The 16,639-nt window shown below is 46.9% G+C and overlaps 1 protein-coding gene across 2 annotated transcripts in view; it reads right to left on the bottom strand.

Moving 5' to 3' along the window:
• Positions 1-249: 249 nt before the first annotated feature.
• CXCL12 (C-X-C motif chemokine ligand 12) overlaps positions 250-16,639 on the bottom strand; it is a 28,072-nt gene continuing 11,682 nt past the window's right edge. The window contains exon 4 of one of the 2 annotated variants that reach the window (XM_020898824.2): positions 250-582. In XM_020898824.2, the coding sequence (XP_020754483.1) occupies positions 498-582 (85 nt within the window). In that variant the 3' untranslated portion in view covers positions 250-497. Of the gene's footprint in view, positions 583-13,398; positions 16,638-16,639 lie in introns of those variants that run through there. The other variant, XM_020898826.2, reaches the window with a different exon arrangement.

Below are 16,639 nucleotides of genomic sequence, written 5' to 3'. Positions count from 1 at the left end.
GTCAGCTCTGTGACCCCTTGGGGATGGAAACCTGGGCCCAGAGTGAGCCAGGTCAGGGAGCAGTTCCCTGCCCCTGCAGCATGCTGAATGCTGCCTTTCCTGATTATTCTCTTGGCTGTTCACTTTCACTATAGGAGTAACACAGGCTTGTTATAAGAAATGCAAACATCATGGGAAAAAATAATCTGAAAATATGAAAGTAAATGTAGCAGTCAGGGTCCCAGCAGAGAAAGAGACGGCACACTCCAGTTAGCATCAGCTCAGAAGAGTTTATTAAAGGAACTAGTTACAAAAGTGCAGGCAGGACACAGAGTCACCTCTCAGGAGAGGGGGGAGGGAGGGAGCAGTCAGTCACCAGATACAAAGTCAGGGAGTGACCCTGGACAGAGGGTCAGAGTTCCAAACTTCCATTAGCAGAAGCAGGAACGGGGCAGGGGCAGGGGGTGTGCGTGGAATGACTTGGCTCAAAGTTCCAGGGAATAAACATCCCGTCGTCCTCAGCTCCCGCTGGTGATGCCGACAGTAGTGCTGGCCAGGTTGGTTCCCAGGGCAGAGGTCAGGCCCGAGAGAGTGGGACTGGGTCTGGAAGGTGACAGAAGATATTCCAAACAGTTCCCCCAAAATCCCATCCTATAAGGTAACCTCTATTGGCAATGGAGTCTGTGAAGACCATTTTAGAAACAGTCCTCAAGACAATCACTGAACCTGGATTGTTCCTCCCGCATCTTGCTTAGTCCTTAAGCTCTGCAGGGCACTGGGTGAGTGAGGAGCAGTCTGCCTTATGCACTCCGAGAATCCTACTAACAGAGTGCGAGCCACAGAAATTAATGAGGAGTAAGAGAAGCAGCCACACGGAGGCTGGGTCCATGGTGACAGGCTGACATGTGGAGGAGGAGGATGTACAGGGCTTAAGGCAGCAAATGGGCAGGGCACCTGCTTCAGTGAGACTCCTGGACTGGCTCTGCCTCCGCCTCCTGACACCACTCCCATCTCCATGTGCACTGACATCTTCCTGTGCATCCTGGAAGCAGGTGTAACGAGCCTGGGGATCCCAGGGGCTGCGGGATTCTATTAGAGAGTCTGATTTAGCTTTCAAACAATCCCTGCAGCTTTGTCTTTTCTCCAAGGCTAAGTATCCCAAGTCCAGAGTCCGGGCTCACTGTTGTCTTGTGTCCTGGGCCTGCAGCATCACAGCTTCTGGAACCTGTTAGAGATGCACCTGTTTAGGTGCCACCCAGGCCTGCTGAGTCAGAAGCTCTGCGCTGCAGCCAAGAAACGTGTCCTAAGAAGCCCTCTGCTCACCTCTCAAGCTCGAGCACCTCTGGTCTGCAGCAGCGATTTCCCCACTGTGAGGGTCCCCACAGAGCAAAACATACTGCCACGGGGACCCCACCCCCAGTCTCTGATTTTGTTGGCCACAGTCTGGGAACCCAGACTGAGCCCCTCGCCTAGACATTCCCCCGTGAGGCCTCTGTTGTCTCTAGACTTCCCAGCTCTTTGCATTCCTATATTACTTTTACTAAATCCTCCTCTTGGATTCGCCTTTTCACTGTCTCTATTTTTTTTTTTTCCATCTAATCACTGAAAATGAGTTAGGGTGATAATCTTCTTTCCAAACATTTACTGAGACCAAAAAAAAAAAAAAAGAGTGCCTCAACAAGATAGATTATTGTGAGCAAAGCCTCTGTCTGGGGATTTTGCACAAGTATGTTAAAAATAGTATGTTCCATTTTTCCTAATGCTTCAATCTACAGCCTTGGGGACTTACTGTGTTCCATATGAAACCTGCCAAATGAATTTTTTTAAATAAAATGAATACTATGGCTTATGTTAATATAGTAACATGCATTGCAAATGTAACCACATGAAAGTGTTTAGAGAAATATTAACTTGGCACATTATTCAAATTATGTCAAATTGACCAAAGCAAAGCCCTCAGGGCATGTGAGCAACAGCAAAAAAAAAAAAAAGTACTGCTTTGTAAATAGTTAACAGGTGACAGACAGTTTTGCTGCCTTCCTTCTTGGGAGAGTAGATCAGGCTTTGGCCAAAGAGCAGATAAACAAACATGGACTTGGCTGCATGATTGGAGATGTCTAAAACTTCCAGAGAGACAAGAATGAAGAATAGCAGCTCCCCTCAGAGGGTGTCCTAGCAGGGACAGCTGGGGGGTGGTGTGGAGGAGAAAGTCTGGTGGAGCTGGCAAGCAGAGGGAGGACAGACCCCAGAAACAGATACAGATAGGTGAACATGGGAGTGAAGATGTGCGGAGATCTGTGAGCTGTGAGGAAAACTGGGTGGAGCAGAAATAGTTCTCAGGGAGGCCTCTTGGTGGAGGGGTCAGTGCAGTTCAGTTAGGACCCTCAGTCATGCCCGACTATTGTTGACCCCATGAACTGCAGTACGCCAGACCTCCCTATACATCACCAACTCCCAGAGCTTGCTCCAACTCATGTCCATCGAGTTGATGATGCTATCCAACCATCTCATCCTTTGTTGTCCTTTTCTCCTCCTGCCTGCTGTCTTTCCCAGCAGGAGGGTCTTTTCCAATGAGTCAGTTCTTTGCATCAGGTGGCTGAAGTATTGGAGCTTCAGCTTTAGCATCAGTCCTTCCAATGAATATTCAGGATTGATTTCCTTTAGGATGGACTGGTTGGATCTCCTTGCAGTCCAAGGGACTCTCAAGAGTCTTCTCCAACACCATAGTGCAAAAGCATCAATTCTTCGGCACTCAGCTTTCTTTACAGTCCAACTCTCACATCCATACATGACCACTGGAAAAACCATAGCCTTGACCAGACAGACCTTTGTTGGCAAAGTAATGTCTCTGCTTTTTAATATGCTGTCTAGTTTGATCATAACTTTCCTTCCAAGGAGCAACTGTCTTTTAGTGTCATGGCTGCAGTCACCGTCTGCAGTGATTTGGAGCCCAAGAAAATAAAGTCTTTCACTGTTTCCATTATTGTTTCCCCATCTATTTGCCATGAAGTGATGGGACCAAACGCCATGATCTTAGTGTGGAGTTGGGTTTTTTTTAACTAATTAATTTATTTTAATTGGGGGCTGATTATTTTACAATATTGTTGTGGTTTTTGCCATACATTGACATGAATCAGTCATAGGTGCACATGTGTCCCCCCCATCCTGAACCCCTCTCCCTCTTCCCTTCCCATCTCATCTCTCTAGGTTGTCCCAGTGTACCAGCTTTGAGTGCCCTGTTTCATGGATTAAACTTGTACTGGTCATCTATTTCACATATGATAAAATACAAGTTTCAATGCTATCCTCTCAAATCATCCCACCCTTGCCTTCCCCTATAGAATCCAAAAGTCTGTTCCTGACATCTGTGTCTCTTTTGTTGCCTTGCATATAAAGTCACCGTTACCATCTTTCTAAATTCCATATATATGCATTAATATACTGTATTGGTGTTTTTCTTTCTGATTTACTTCTCTCTGCATAATAGGCTTCAATTTCATCTACCTCATTAGAACTGACTCAAATGTGTTCTTTTTAATGGCTGAGTAATATTCCATTGTGAATATGTACCACAGCTTTCTTAACCATTCGTCTGCTGATGGGCATCTAGGTTGCTTCTATGTCCTAGCTATTATAAACAGTGCTGCGATGAACATTGGGGTACATGTGTCTCTTTCAATTCTGGTTTCCTCAGTGTGTATGCCTAGCAGTGGGATTGCTGGGTTGTATGGCAGTTCTATTTCCAGTTTTTTAAGGAATCTCCACACTGTTCTCCATAGTGGCTGTACTAGTTTGCATTCCCACCAACAGTGTAAGAGGGTTCCCTTAGCTCCACACCCTCTCCAGCATTTATTGCTCGTAGACTTTTTGATGGCAGCCATTCTGACTGGCATGAGATGGTACCTCATTGTGGTTTTGATTTGCATTTCTCTGATAATGAGTGATGTTGAGCATCTTTTCATGTGTTTGTTAGTCATCTGTATCACTTCTTTGGAGAAATGTCTGTTTAGTTCTTTGGCCCATTTTTTGACTGGGTTTTTTATGTTTCTGGTATTGAGCTGCATGAGCTGCTTGTATATTTTAAGATTAATTCTTTTGTCAGTTGTTTTGTTTGCTATTATTTTCTCCCACTCTGAAGGCTGTCTTTTCACCTTGCTTATAGTTTCCTTTGCTGTGCAAAAGCTTTTAAATTTAATTAGGTCTCATTTATTTACTTTTGCTTTTATTTCCATTACTCTGGGTCATTAGAGGATCACTAGAGGATCTTGCTATGATTTATGTCAGAGAGTGTTCTGCCTATGTTTTCCTCTAGGAGTTTTATAGTTTACGGTCTTACATTTAGATCTTTAACCCATTTTGAGTTTATTTTTGTGTATGGTGTTAGAAAGTGTTACAGTTTCATTCTTTTACAGGTGGTTGACCAGTTTTCCCAGCATGAATGTGGAGTTTTTAAGTCAGCTTTTTCTCTCACCTTTATCAAGAGGCTCTTTAGTTCCTCTTTACTTTCTGCCTTAAGGGTGATGTTGTCTACCTATCTGAGGTTATTGATATTTCTTCCTGGAAATTTTGATTCCAGCTTGTGCTTCATCCAGCCTGGCATTTGCATGATGTACTCCGCATATGAATTAAATAAACAGGGTGACAATATAGAGCCTTGACGTACTCCTTTCCCAATTTGGAACCAGTACGTTGTTCCATGTCCAATTCTAACTGTTGCTTCTTGACCTGCATACAGATTTCTCAGGAGGCAGGTCAGGTGGTCTGGTATTCCTATCTCTTTAAGAATTTTCCACAGTTTGTTGTGATCCACCCAGTCAAAGGCTTTAGTATAGTCAATGAAGCAGAAGTAGATGTTTTTCTAGAATTCTCTTGCTTTTTCTATGATCCAATGGATGTTGGCAATTTTACTGAGCACATCAGTTCAGTTCAGTTCAGTTCAGTTCAGTCACTCAGTCATGTCCAACTCTTTGCAACCCCATGAATCGCAGCATGCCAGGCCTCCCTGTCCATCAGCAACTACCGGAGCTTACTCAAACCCACGTCCATTGAGTCGGTGATGCCATCCAACCATCTCATCCTCTGTCGTCCCCTTCTCCTCCTGCCCCCAATCCCTCCCAGCATCAGGGTCTTTTCCAATAAGCACATAGAGAACCCCAAAGCAAGGTGAAGCTGATCTTTCTGCTCTAGCATCTAACATTTTCCTATCTTTGAGCTACTTTTCATTCTTCTGTGAGGAAAGACAGTTGAATCCAAGACCCAAAAATGTTCAAGACCATTGCAAAGGTTATCCTCACATTGTTTAAAACTAAATGTTTTTAATATTACTTTATAAATCATGTTTTTCTTCCATCCATTTCAATTTTTGTTTGTTTTTTCTCTTCAGATTCATCTTAAATGGCTGCATATCTTTTCTTACTATGGATGACCTCCTTGGCCTACGTCCAGGGAGTCAGGAAGGCTCTTTGTTTCTCTTTCTGGATGGGAAATACAAAGTTCTGAGAACCTGCCTTCCCTTGTCCTAAGCATTAGGGACATACCCAAAGAGTCACAGATCAGGCCAGATCTCCCAAAGTCTGGTCCTGACTCATCCAGGTTGGATTTGGCTGGGTCCCTGAGATATGATTTCTCATAAGTGTCTTTAGTTCCTGCCACAATTCCAAGCCCAAACCTGCCAAAGATGCCTTTTTCTGTCTTGTTTTGTTTCAGTTTGATGCTGAATTGTGTGATCATGTGAGAAAAAAACAGTGGGATAGGTGCATTTCACTGCTGGAAACTTTACACCTCGTTCCACTTCGATCTGATTCTTATAAAAAAGCCCACAGTGTGTGTTGGGAGAAGAGAAGATTCAAGTCATTTTCAAGTTGACATGGACATCCTGCTAAGCAACCCCTGAGTGGGGACCAGGTTGTGCGGTGGGGGGTTTAGGTTGAGGGAACCAGGCAGAGGGCTCTATCTGTCTTATTTTATTTGGGAAACTTATTTTAAAAGTTAAAAAAAAAAATCTTCTGTGCAGGAGGACATCTGTCTGCACTTAAAGTGATCTACCTGTCTTTGTTACACTGGCATGAGGTGGTGCCGGGGCCCCCTGGCAGGACAGCTGGTGAAATGAAATTGCTAAGGCTGGAACAAATGGGGTGAAGGATGAACACTGGAAATTTGAACCCCCAAGAACACATATTTCAAACTGTGGAGATCTGTGGTTTGTGATCTCTCAGCAAAATTAAGAAATGGTGAAATCCAGATGAAAAAGTTTTCAGTTCACAGATAAAGGAGCAAATATGATTTTCAAACCACACCCTCATCAGCAGCCTTATAATCAGATGTGCCCCGTGTGTGCTGAGACATCACAGGGAGCTCCTAGGTCCAGCCCAGACCACGATTGTCCCAACCCTTCCGGAGGTGCAAGTCAGGGAGCTGCAGCCAGTGGCAATTACATAACCTCAGGTGTTTTTGTTTAAATATTCTGTTCAACAAATAGTTAAAATTTCCCACAATGAGTGAGTGGTGGCCCCAAGATGGAGATTGAGGAGTTGAAAATTTCCATGAAATTAGACAGTTGCTGGTGACTCTTGGTGATGAACTCGGGGGAACAGGGGCCAAAGCCCCTGTGATTAGGAAATCTTGGAGGAGAGCTGAGCTAGGAGCTAGGAGCTGGGGTCCCTGAGGATGGGTCTGAGACTGCAGACAGAGAGCAGCATGGAGATGAGGAAGGGAGAAAGGAAGCAATGGGCTGAGCCCAGGGTGGGTGGGCTGTGGGTCTGTGTACCCTAAGGCCAAAGACAGAGCCTGAACATATGAATCTAGAACAACTCCTGAACCAGGGCTGCATGAGAACGTCCTGCCCTGGGTACTTCAAACAACCCAGCAGGAGCACACTGGAGACAGGACTGAGGAAAAAGCTGAAGTAGCGGGGCTTCAACCCTTTATCCCAGCCTGGTGTTCTGCAAAGGACCAACCTCAACACAGACAGCCGAGAGACAAATATCACTAAGAGTGCCTGGAACTTCACTAAAACACAGGTTTAATTACAAATGGAGGACACAGGAGACATCTCTGAAAAATGAAAGAGCCTCATGATGGTGGTTTTGAGGGGCAAAACTAGGCAAGTGAAACCCTACTCAGCGCTGCACTCTCTGGAACCTGACGTATCGAGCTGCAGAACCCCAACATGAGCCTGCCCACCCCTACCATGCAGAGATGGGACAGATCTGGTCCTCCTCTGCTATTGATCCTGAGTATCCCTTCCTCCTGGGTATGTCAGGTCAAATGAGGTCCCTGATGTAGAGCAGCCAGCCCTGAGTCTGGCACCTAATCAGCATATGGATAACATTAGCTAGCATCCATTTTGTCCTCATTATTGATATTCTTTTTATTCTTTATCAGTCTCTGTCCTGGTTTTTGGAGGACGAAATGGCAACGCACTCCAGTATTTTTGCCTGGAGAATCACATGGACGGAGGAGCCTGGAGGGTTATAGTCCATGGGGTCACCAAGAGCCGGACACAACTGAGCGACTAAACAACGATAGTCCTGGCTCCCTCCATGCTGACTGCTCAGGGCAAGGTCTAACTCTTCATTTTTCCAACACAAGAATGCAAGTCATTGACCCACGCTCCTGAGCCCATGGCTGCACATGGCTGGGTGGGGGCATCTCAGTGCAGGAGACACTTCTGCATACCTCACGCATGCAGGCCCCCTGAGAGTCACAGCGCCCAGCCCAGTGGGTGGTGAAGGGGTGTCTAGTGACTTTTAGGCTCAAAGTGACTCCCTCCTGTCACCACAGCCCCTCCCCATCCCAACACCTCCCTTCCATCCCTCCATGGCTGATGGTTACTTCTGAGACACACAGGATGAAGGACTAACTGGTGACACAGATGTGCAGTAAAACATGTAGAGACTCAAGGTTCTGCTACTTTTACACACACGGCTTAGGAAACTGCTGAACTTGACTTTTCTCAAATACAAAAGAGGAGCATCATCTCCCTTGCAGTAACCGTCTGTTAGTGTGTACTGTGTGTTGGGCACGAGGAAGGATGCAATAGGTCTGTACCCTTCCCTGCACTAAGGCGCCAGCCCTGCCCACCTCCAGGGCCATCCAGGGCAGTCCCTTCTCCCTACTCTGTGAGTTCCAGATGAGGAACCACTGATGAGGAGATTGGGGCTCGGGGCAGTACACAGGCTTCCCTAGGTCCCCAGTGTGGTCTGTGGCAGGTGGGCATTCACTACGGTTCCAGGGATTCTTCAAAATTCTGTGCATTTTGATTTCTCCTCTTCCTAGGCTAGCTGCCCTGTCTTGAACCTGGCCTCTGGGGAGAAAGAGGAGACCAACGCTGCGCCAGGGAGCCACATGCCCCAAAAAGCAGCTCTGCTTTGGGTGAACAGAGATGAAGGCCAAGGGAGGACATGGGACAGGGACCTGAGTCTTGTTCAGCTTTTCTGAAAAGAGAGGAGGAGACAGAGGAGGAAAGGGCTGGGAGAAGCAGGGATAAGCTTAGCGGAGTTCACAAACTCATTCATGCTTTGATAATTTATCATTCAAGCTAGGACATTTTGAGAGAGAAAGGATACTGTTAGTGATTTTGTTGGGACAACAGGCAGACACTGGGACTGTTTGGGCATATCCAGGTGTACTGTGACTCCATTTTTAAGAACTTTGAAAGGGCATCTTTATAGCATCACTGATGTCCTTGATTGCCCCGGGGATATTCCCTTTGATTTCCCTCTTTGGGAATCTTCGAGTTCAGGCTCTCCTTTCTGGGCCCCAGACCCCAGCTTCTTGCTCCTTGTGTCTTTCCGAGTGCAGACCAGGCTTTCGGAGGTCAGTTGGGGGCTCCATGAGCTCCACCCTTTTGGAACTGGACTCCCCGGAAAGGTTTAATGACAGGATCTAGCTCCTGTCCTCCCTCTACTTGAGAACATGGGCTGGGAAAGTACCTGTGGGTTAGAACTGATTTGGTTATAAAAGCCTACAGCTCTTTAAGAAAGGAAAAAGAGTAGTCATTTGATGCACACTGTTATTGTTAATGTATCCTGATTTTAGAAACATAAGATTTTTTTTTTTTAATTCTTTAAATCAAAGAAGTCTCCTGTTATCCTCTAACTTCTTTCTTTGTACTCAGGGAGGGTGAGACCCATTAACCACTGGGTTTTATGTACACAGGACCAGTAAGTATACTTGTGACCATCTACAAGAAAAATTGCATTTGACATTGTGAAACACACACAAACACACATACATGCAAACTGTTCTTCCCTTGAGTAAGTGTGATGTATGATTGCCTGTGTTTTTCAATTTGTCTTTTTTTTCTATTTGATGCTATTTCATTTTTAAAAATTGCTGTTTCTGATAGGCTGTACTGACATTACAGCCAGAGTTTGCCCAGCATTTCTTCCAAATGGTTTCTCATTTGAAATCTGAAAATACCCCAGGGTCATGCAGGGCAGAACTGGATCTGAAGCCCAGCAGCCTCTGCCCACCGCCTCTTGCCTGGGGCTCCTCTCTGCAGATGGCAAGGACGACTTGTCTGGAGTCAAACAGCCCAGGATCAGATCAGGCCTCCCCGAGTCCCAACTCTGAGACACAAAGGCTCCATGCCCGTGCTGGACCCTGGTGCCTTGTCCATCAAGCGTGAGAGGGCTGGTCTCTCGAGGGACTGTTGAGAGGACAAGAAGATTGTGTCTAGAAAGTATTGTCAGGGCCCTTGTAGGCGCAGGCTGCCCTGCAAACAGCAGGATGGAAAGAGCCTGAACAAGGTGCTTGTTTGTTCTCGCTGGGAACTCTGTCCTGCCCACGTAAGGAAACACGCGGTGAATGCATTAGCCTCCAGTTCCCCCTTGGCCTTCTGAGCAGGTGAACTATCAGTGGAAGAACTGGAAAGAGCTGGTCTCTTGCAGGCCTTGTTCCCAGGTGCTAAGGCCCCAGCATGGCTCTGGAGGTTCCCACAGCAGCTGGAAGGACGGTCACCTCCCCCAAAGCTCAGGAATGCCCAGAATGGTTGTCTCCTCACGGCCCTACAAGCCCCCATGACCCAGGCTGATGTTCCCACATTCAGGAAAATGCCTAAGAGGAGGCCAGGACAAGGTGAGATCCCCATGGCTGCATCTGGGGCCTTCTAGACAGACCAAGCCCGGTCCCTCCTTCTCCTGGGGGACTTCCACAGCTGCAGTGCAGGGCTTGGCTGGGCTCAGGGGGCTGAACACTGGATGCCAACCTTCCCGAGCCCTCGGCCACTGGCCTCACCTCCTCCTCAGAGGGTCGGCCATCCCGCCTAGATCTGGGAGCCAGCATCTGTCTTGAGGCCAAGCCAGCAGCATCCAGCTGCTGCCAGGAAAGGCATTGGGACCCTTATAGGTGAGTCAGGGGATCCCAGCGGTCATGGAGCTCAGACCTCCTCCAGTCTGTCACTCACTTGTGTCCATCTGCAGAAGGACACAGCCTCATTTCCCTGGAGCTGATCCCTGATTGTCCTTTTCTGCTCGGTATTTCTGGAATCACACTCTTCTAAGGGCCTGGCTGTATCCTAAGGTGTGGCCAGCCATCCACTGCCTATGATGAAGCACCAGCTGCAGAGATCCCATCCCCGGGGACCCACGCTGACAGTGACACATGGAAGGCCTGCTGGTCCCTACAATGGGGAGGATGGAGACCTCTGAGGAGAGGGGTGAATTGTGAGCCTGGACTCACAGGGAATGAACCACTATAGTTGGTCATGTGGTGGAGATTCCGGGGGAAGGAAGACTCTAGAGAAGAGACAGTGTGTGTGAGCACTCACATACAGACATTAGAGTGAGATAAATTTGGGTCCAAATCACGACTTACCAGTGAGGCCTCGGGTGCACAAATGAATGCACAGTCTTGTGAGCATTGTTGTCTTTATTTTAGAGATGAGCAAAGAAAGGGTCCAATGTGTTAGCATCTTGTTGATTTATCAGGCAGTCATTCTAAACGTTTTTCTTGAGTACCTTCTACGCACCAGCCACAAAGAATAAATAGTGAGTGAAAGAGGCCAGGCCCCTCTCTTCCTGTGTGGTGATATTAATCCTCTCCTTCGGGGATGCGGTCAGCAAGCAAGTGAACAGGGAAGGTGGTGGGAAGAAGCAGGATAAGGTGGCTGAGGCGCATGCAGGTGAGGGGCTGCTATACAGGGTCGGGGGTCTGCAAAGCCATTTCTGACAAGGTGATGGCAATCAGAGATGGAAGGAAAGGAGGGGTAAACCATTTGACTTCTAGGCAGAGGCCACTGAGTGTTAAAGTCCTCTACAGGGACTTTTCAAAGGCAAAAAGGCCAGTGTGGCTAGAGTATAGACGGGTGAGTTCAGAGAGGTGACAGGGGCTGCAGGTATAAACCTCTGGCCACTGGAGGAGCTGGGTAAGGGTGTCATGGCAGGGCATGATGACCAGCCACTTTTGCTGCTGTGAGAGCAAGCAGCAGGACATGACGGTGAGCCAGCTAGGGGCCTGGTGTACTGGGTTCAGATAGATGACTGTGGCTTGGATCAAAATGGGAGCATGAGGGGTGTTTGGGTTTTGGATGTATTTTGAAGGTAACTAATTGGGTTTGTTGATGGTTTAGCTGAGGGCTGTGAAATCATACAATAAATCAAAGATAACTAAAAGATTTTGGCCTGAGCCATGGGAAGACACGGAGTTGTTATTTGCATAAATGAGGATGGCAGGTAGGGGGAAAGTGGGAATTGGGAATTTTGTTTTGCATATGGTGCATTTCAGAGGAGGAGGTGGGAGTCTGGGAGAGAGATCCCTGGATTCCTTAGCCCTGGGCAGAATAAATTTCCATTTCTAACTCACAGCAGGATACATGGGCTCACAATGGCAGTCCTTGGGGGTCAGTAGATTGTCCCCTCCCTGAGAGAGTAGAGAAATAATCTACCTCTCTCAAGTCTTAGCTTTACCAGCACTGCTTTTAGGGAATCCTTGATGGTGCTCTAAGTTTCCCTGATCCCTGGATGCATTCTGACCTACACTTATCATGCTTTATGAAAATGTTCACTTCATTGCAAGTCATTCCCCGCCCCCACCCCTGACTGTAGGTTCTGTGAAGTCAGGGGACAAGCCGGCTTGCTCCCCACAGTATTCATACCACCTATTAATGACCCTGACATGGCAGTTGTTGGCTGGCTAAATGAGGGCCATCAGTTGTGTAAAACATGGTAGGCCATGGACTTTTTTTTTTTTAATGCAACATCATTCTGAAGAGTCACTATCCTTCTGCGGAATGAACCCAGGGGTTAGGCTGTGGGTCCCTCCCTGGTGGTGGAGCATTCCGGACCAGCACTGCACAGGCCCCACGCACCTACAACACCGAGCGAAAAGGCTTTTCCCCATCAGTTGGCTAAGAGGGAGAAACTCAACTTTTAAGATCACTTTCAGCTCCAGCTGGCATCCAAGCTTTGGCCAGAGTCCAAGCAGAGGCAGGCAGGGTCTCATCCCAACTCTGTAGACCCCAGGGAGCACCAGGGTGAGAGAGGGAGCAGGATGGCTTTCATGCACACTAGACCAGTTTGATGCATGCAAATGTGGGTGATGCTAAGCTCCAGAGTTGTGTGGGGAGCCTCAGACTCAGGCAAGGGTCTCAAATCACAGAGTGAGCAGAGAGAAGACCAGGATTCAAGAACTGGCCTGTCCCAGGACCCCATGGTGCCACTTGACATGGCCTCAAATCCTTCCTATTTCCTCCAGCCCATCTGCAGCTTGGTAACCATATCACAGTCACTCTATAAATGACCGGGATGTACTGAGCACAGGAGTGACACAGTCACATGTGGGCCCACGGGCAGGAGAGTCTGGAGGACAGAACACTCTGGACTTAGGTATTCGGGGGCCTTTGTGCTGACTTCTCCTTTCCTGCATGGTTGAGAGAAGGTGGTGGAAAGTGTGGAAGGCTGACCAACCTCTGTGTGGACAGAACACAGTATCTGTCGGGCTCGGTCCCTGTTCTGTGTCCAGGCCAGTGCTGGCTGAATCAGCATCTGGCATCTATCAGAGGCCCTGAAGCAGGACAGAAAATAAGAAAGTTCAGGGTGTTTGGCCCTGCCATCTGGGACAAAGTCTCTGTTGCCTTCTACTAAGCCTGAGAAGTAGAGTGGAGGGTTCCCTCCCCATCGCTGATTTGCACTCAAGCCCTTACAGAAAGCTATCCCTTTGGGAGTAGAGGGCTAACTGGCCTTAGAGAAGGGCTTCTAGCAAAACCAAGGGCATTCAGGGAAGAGGGTGTGCCTCTCCCCCTGCTAAGGATGCTCGACTAAAGGATGAAAGTCTGCCCCCCAATTCTTGCCTACGATGAGTGTTATTACTATGGCTTGTTTTCCACCAACTGTCGCAGCAGTGTGTGTTGGGTTTGAGGAAGAAAAACCAGGTCTGGAGAGCTCCACATGGTAACACTAATTTCAAACCGTTGGCTGCTACATTTGAGTACATGTCTTTATTAGGAAAATTATAAGTGCATATACATCTTTTCATTGATATGATTTCAAAGTAGAAATTGTTGTTTCTCAAAAGGAGTTGTTACTTGTTTAAAAAAAAAAAAGCACACTGCATACAGGAAGCTGCCTTCTCCGGGACCATTTTCACATTTTGTGGGAGATGCCATTTAAACAATACAAAATACAGTATTTATCACATTTAACACTGAACCCATCACTGCTCAGAGACTGAGAGTCCAGCGAGGTTGCAGGATTACAATCTATGGGATTTTTCACCTTGGCAATGTCAGCGGTCTCCTTAGGGGACATGAAGGTTTTTCTAAGGGATATTTCCAAGGGATGGGAAATTTCCCAGAGAAGATGCATAGAGGGATCAGGACCCCACAATTCTCATCCAGCTCCAAAAGGGTGTACCACCTGGGAAAGGTGATAAACTCCCAGTGAGAGATCTCATAGTGATTACACCAAGCAGCAGTCAGAAAAGGAAGGTCAGACTGGATCCAGTGACAAGGCTTAAGTTCTCTGGACTTCACACAGGGGGGACTACAACCTTTTGTTACTCAGGGCCTCTCCTCAAAGCTGGCCCTCCTTTCTCTGGAGGACTGGCAGATAAGCAGAGGGCCCCTCCTGAGCCTCGCTGGGGTCTTAGCACCTGGCCAGAGTGGGGCAAAAAACAGTGCAAACAACACAAGGCACAGATTCAGATACCAACACGCAGCACATCTGTGAGCTCAGTCCCCCCAGTCTTCCCTGCCTGGGTCCTGATGCAAAGGCTGGTGGTGGAGGACCACCCTGGAGGTTACACGGAGCACAAGGGAAGGTCAGAGAGGGGCAGCACTGGACCAGGAGGAACAGCTGGGTACTCCCTAATCAAAGTGATGCACAGGATTTGTATTTTGAAAGCAAAAGGGGATCAAGAGAGTCTTTTCCTGTGCAAATGGACTATTTAAATGCGTATTTGCTTTAGCTGGGCAGTCTCCACTTAGGAGCACTGCAAGGAGAGGAACTGTCACACAAATCATTTTCCAGGCAGTTTCTCCTCTTATCTATTTTCCCCCCAATAGGGGAGAAACAAAAACCATTCTTTATTTAACTGCAGTCAAGATTTATTTAGGGTGTATTAATTTTCTAAGAGAAAGAGATTTAATGGTTCTGGTTCATGGGTTCCAGGGGAAGATGCTTCTAAATTTTCCATGAGATTTTAAAAATATCTTGAATTACTTAGAAAATGACTCTCCCACTGACAATTCGATCATTTCATGTATAATTCAGGAGCCCTGTAGTGACAGGTTAATTTCAGAAGAGGGTTTTGAAAGCAGTTCTGTATACCTTGTAACTAATAAAGGCCCCTCCATACTCTTTTTTTTTTTTATAAAGTATAACAAAGCTGGTTTGACGACGTGAATTTTTGTTTGGTTGATGGATTGGCCATATACCGTGAAGATCTAATTTAAAGGAATATTTATGGAAATGCCTAGCACATGTTACTGATAACTCAAAGATTATTAAATCTGAGAACACCTACAATTCAAGGTTATTTTACAACTATGTACTTTCTGCATGTTATTTACAGTTCCTGTCAATTGATACATTTCCTGGTTTTGTCCTTCTTTTTTTTTTCTACTTTCTTAAACTTAAAAAACTTTACTGGGAACTTTAACCAGAGAGGAAAAGTATTAGTGAGACCAGATGAAAAGCAAAACAAGCAAAAACCTTTCAAGTGCCTACCTTTTCAGAAAATGAGATTTTTAAACTGTTTAATGCAACCATACAAACTGCTCTCAGTAAAGGGAAATGCCCTAAATGTCAGGATTTGTAAGCTACTTTCCTAACCAGTCCATCGTTTTCTAACAGGAATGCCCTGCTGGACATCCTGTAAGCACAAAATGACCCTGGCAGCAGAGAAGGTCCAGGGGCCACTGTGCAAGGTAAAAGATGACAGAATCATCAAATGGAAAAGGTGAGTTTAGATTTTAATTGGGAAGGAATCTTCATGTTCAGCTTTGATTATTCTATGGGTAGTGCTTTCAAAACCAAAAAAAGTTGAAAAAAAGTTTTTTTGTTATTCCCCAAACAGTGCTGACACCACAGTGAGAAAATTCTCTGTAGTTCTGAGATATCAACAATTCTAGAAGCCTTGAGTCAAGGTCTACTTCCTCGGAGGTCCATACTGCTGCAAATTGAGTTCCCTTGGGCTCTGTTGATACCACCAGGGGTTCGTGATCATGGGGAAATCAAGGTTTCACCCAAACGATCACAGCCCTAATCAGAAACCTGGTCAAAGGCCCCAAGGGGCACCTCCTCACTCTCAGCCTTTGCATACGAGGAACTGACAGCGCATGCACCAAGGACATTGGCTTTGAACAAAAACACAGGATTGGACACTGGACAGTATTTCAAACAAGACATAGATGTGCACAGTGATTTCAGGACCAGGTAACACAAGACATTTTGGGTTGCTTCTTGGTGCCCAGTTTAAAGTAAAGCTTTGGTCTTGAGAGAGTCCTTTTCCGGGGTCACGGAGACAGTCTTGGATATACATGACGATGGATGAGAGAGAGAATGATGAGAAGGACGTGATGGGATGTAGAGGAGAGCTCGGGATGAAGGGTGCATCTCACCCTACCCACCCTGGTCTCACACTCCTGCCTGCTCAGCTCAGGGAAGCCCTGCGGTGCTCACCAAAAAGGCCCACCCCTGCTCTCACCCCAGAGAAGGGTGAGCCTCCTGCCTGGCCCCCTAGAACCTATCTCCTTCACCACTCACACAGGGCAGCCTTCACTAATCTGCCCAGGCTGGTTGGTGCGGACCCCTCCTGGAGGCTCTCCACCCTGGACATGGTGATGTGGGCAAGTCTCCCTCCTTCTGGGGTTCTGGGGTTCCAGCCTGCACAGCTCAGGAACCTCTGGCCAGATAAGGGGTTCCGTGGGAAAGATACAACAAAGCAGGTAATAGAATGGTCTTAATCTAAGTTCCTATCTGTTACCAGTGACATTGGATAGTCAAACTAAATGAGAAATAAACACCATATAATCTGCTACATAATCAAATGGTGAAGGCAAACTGTGCAAGACAAGGCCCTTGGAAATGCACTCAGCCCTGCCTGGGTGCAAGGGGGTGGCTATAAGCCCTTCCTAACACTGGTTTCAGACCTGGGCTCCTACTGTAAGGTTTCCTCAGGCGTCTGACCCAACCTGCGCCTCTCACATCTTGAACCTCCT

This window comes from Odocoileus virginianus, chromosome 7 (assembly GCF_023699985.2).
Source record: "Odocoileus virginianus isolate 20LAN1187 ecotype Illinois chromosome 7, Ovbor_1.2, whole genome shotgun sequence".
NCBI classification, from domain to species: Eukaryota; Metazoa; Chordata; class Mammalia; order Artiodactyla; family Cervidae; genus Odocoileus; species Odocoileus virginianus.
Note: the sequence above shows the minus strand (reverse complement) of the source record. Positions and strands in the feature narration are given on the sequence as shown.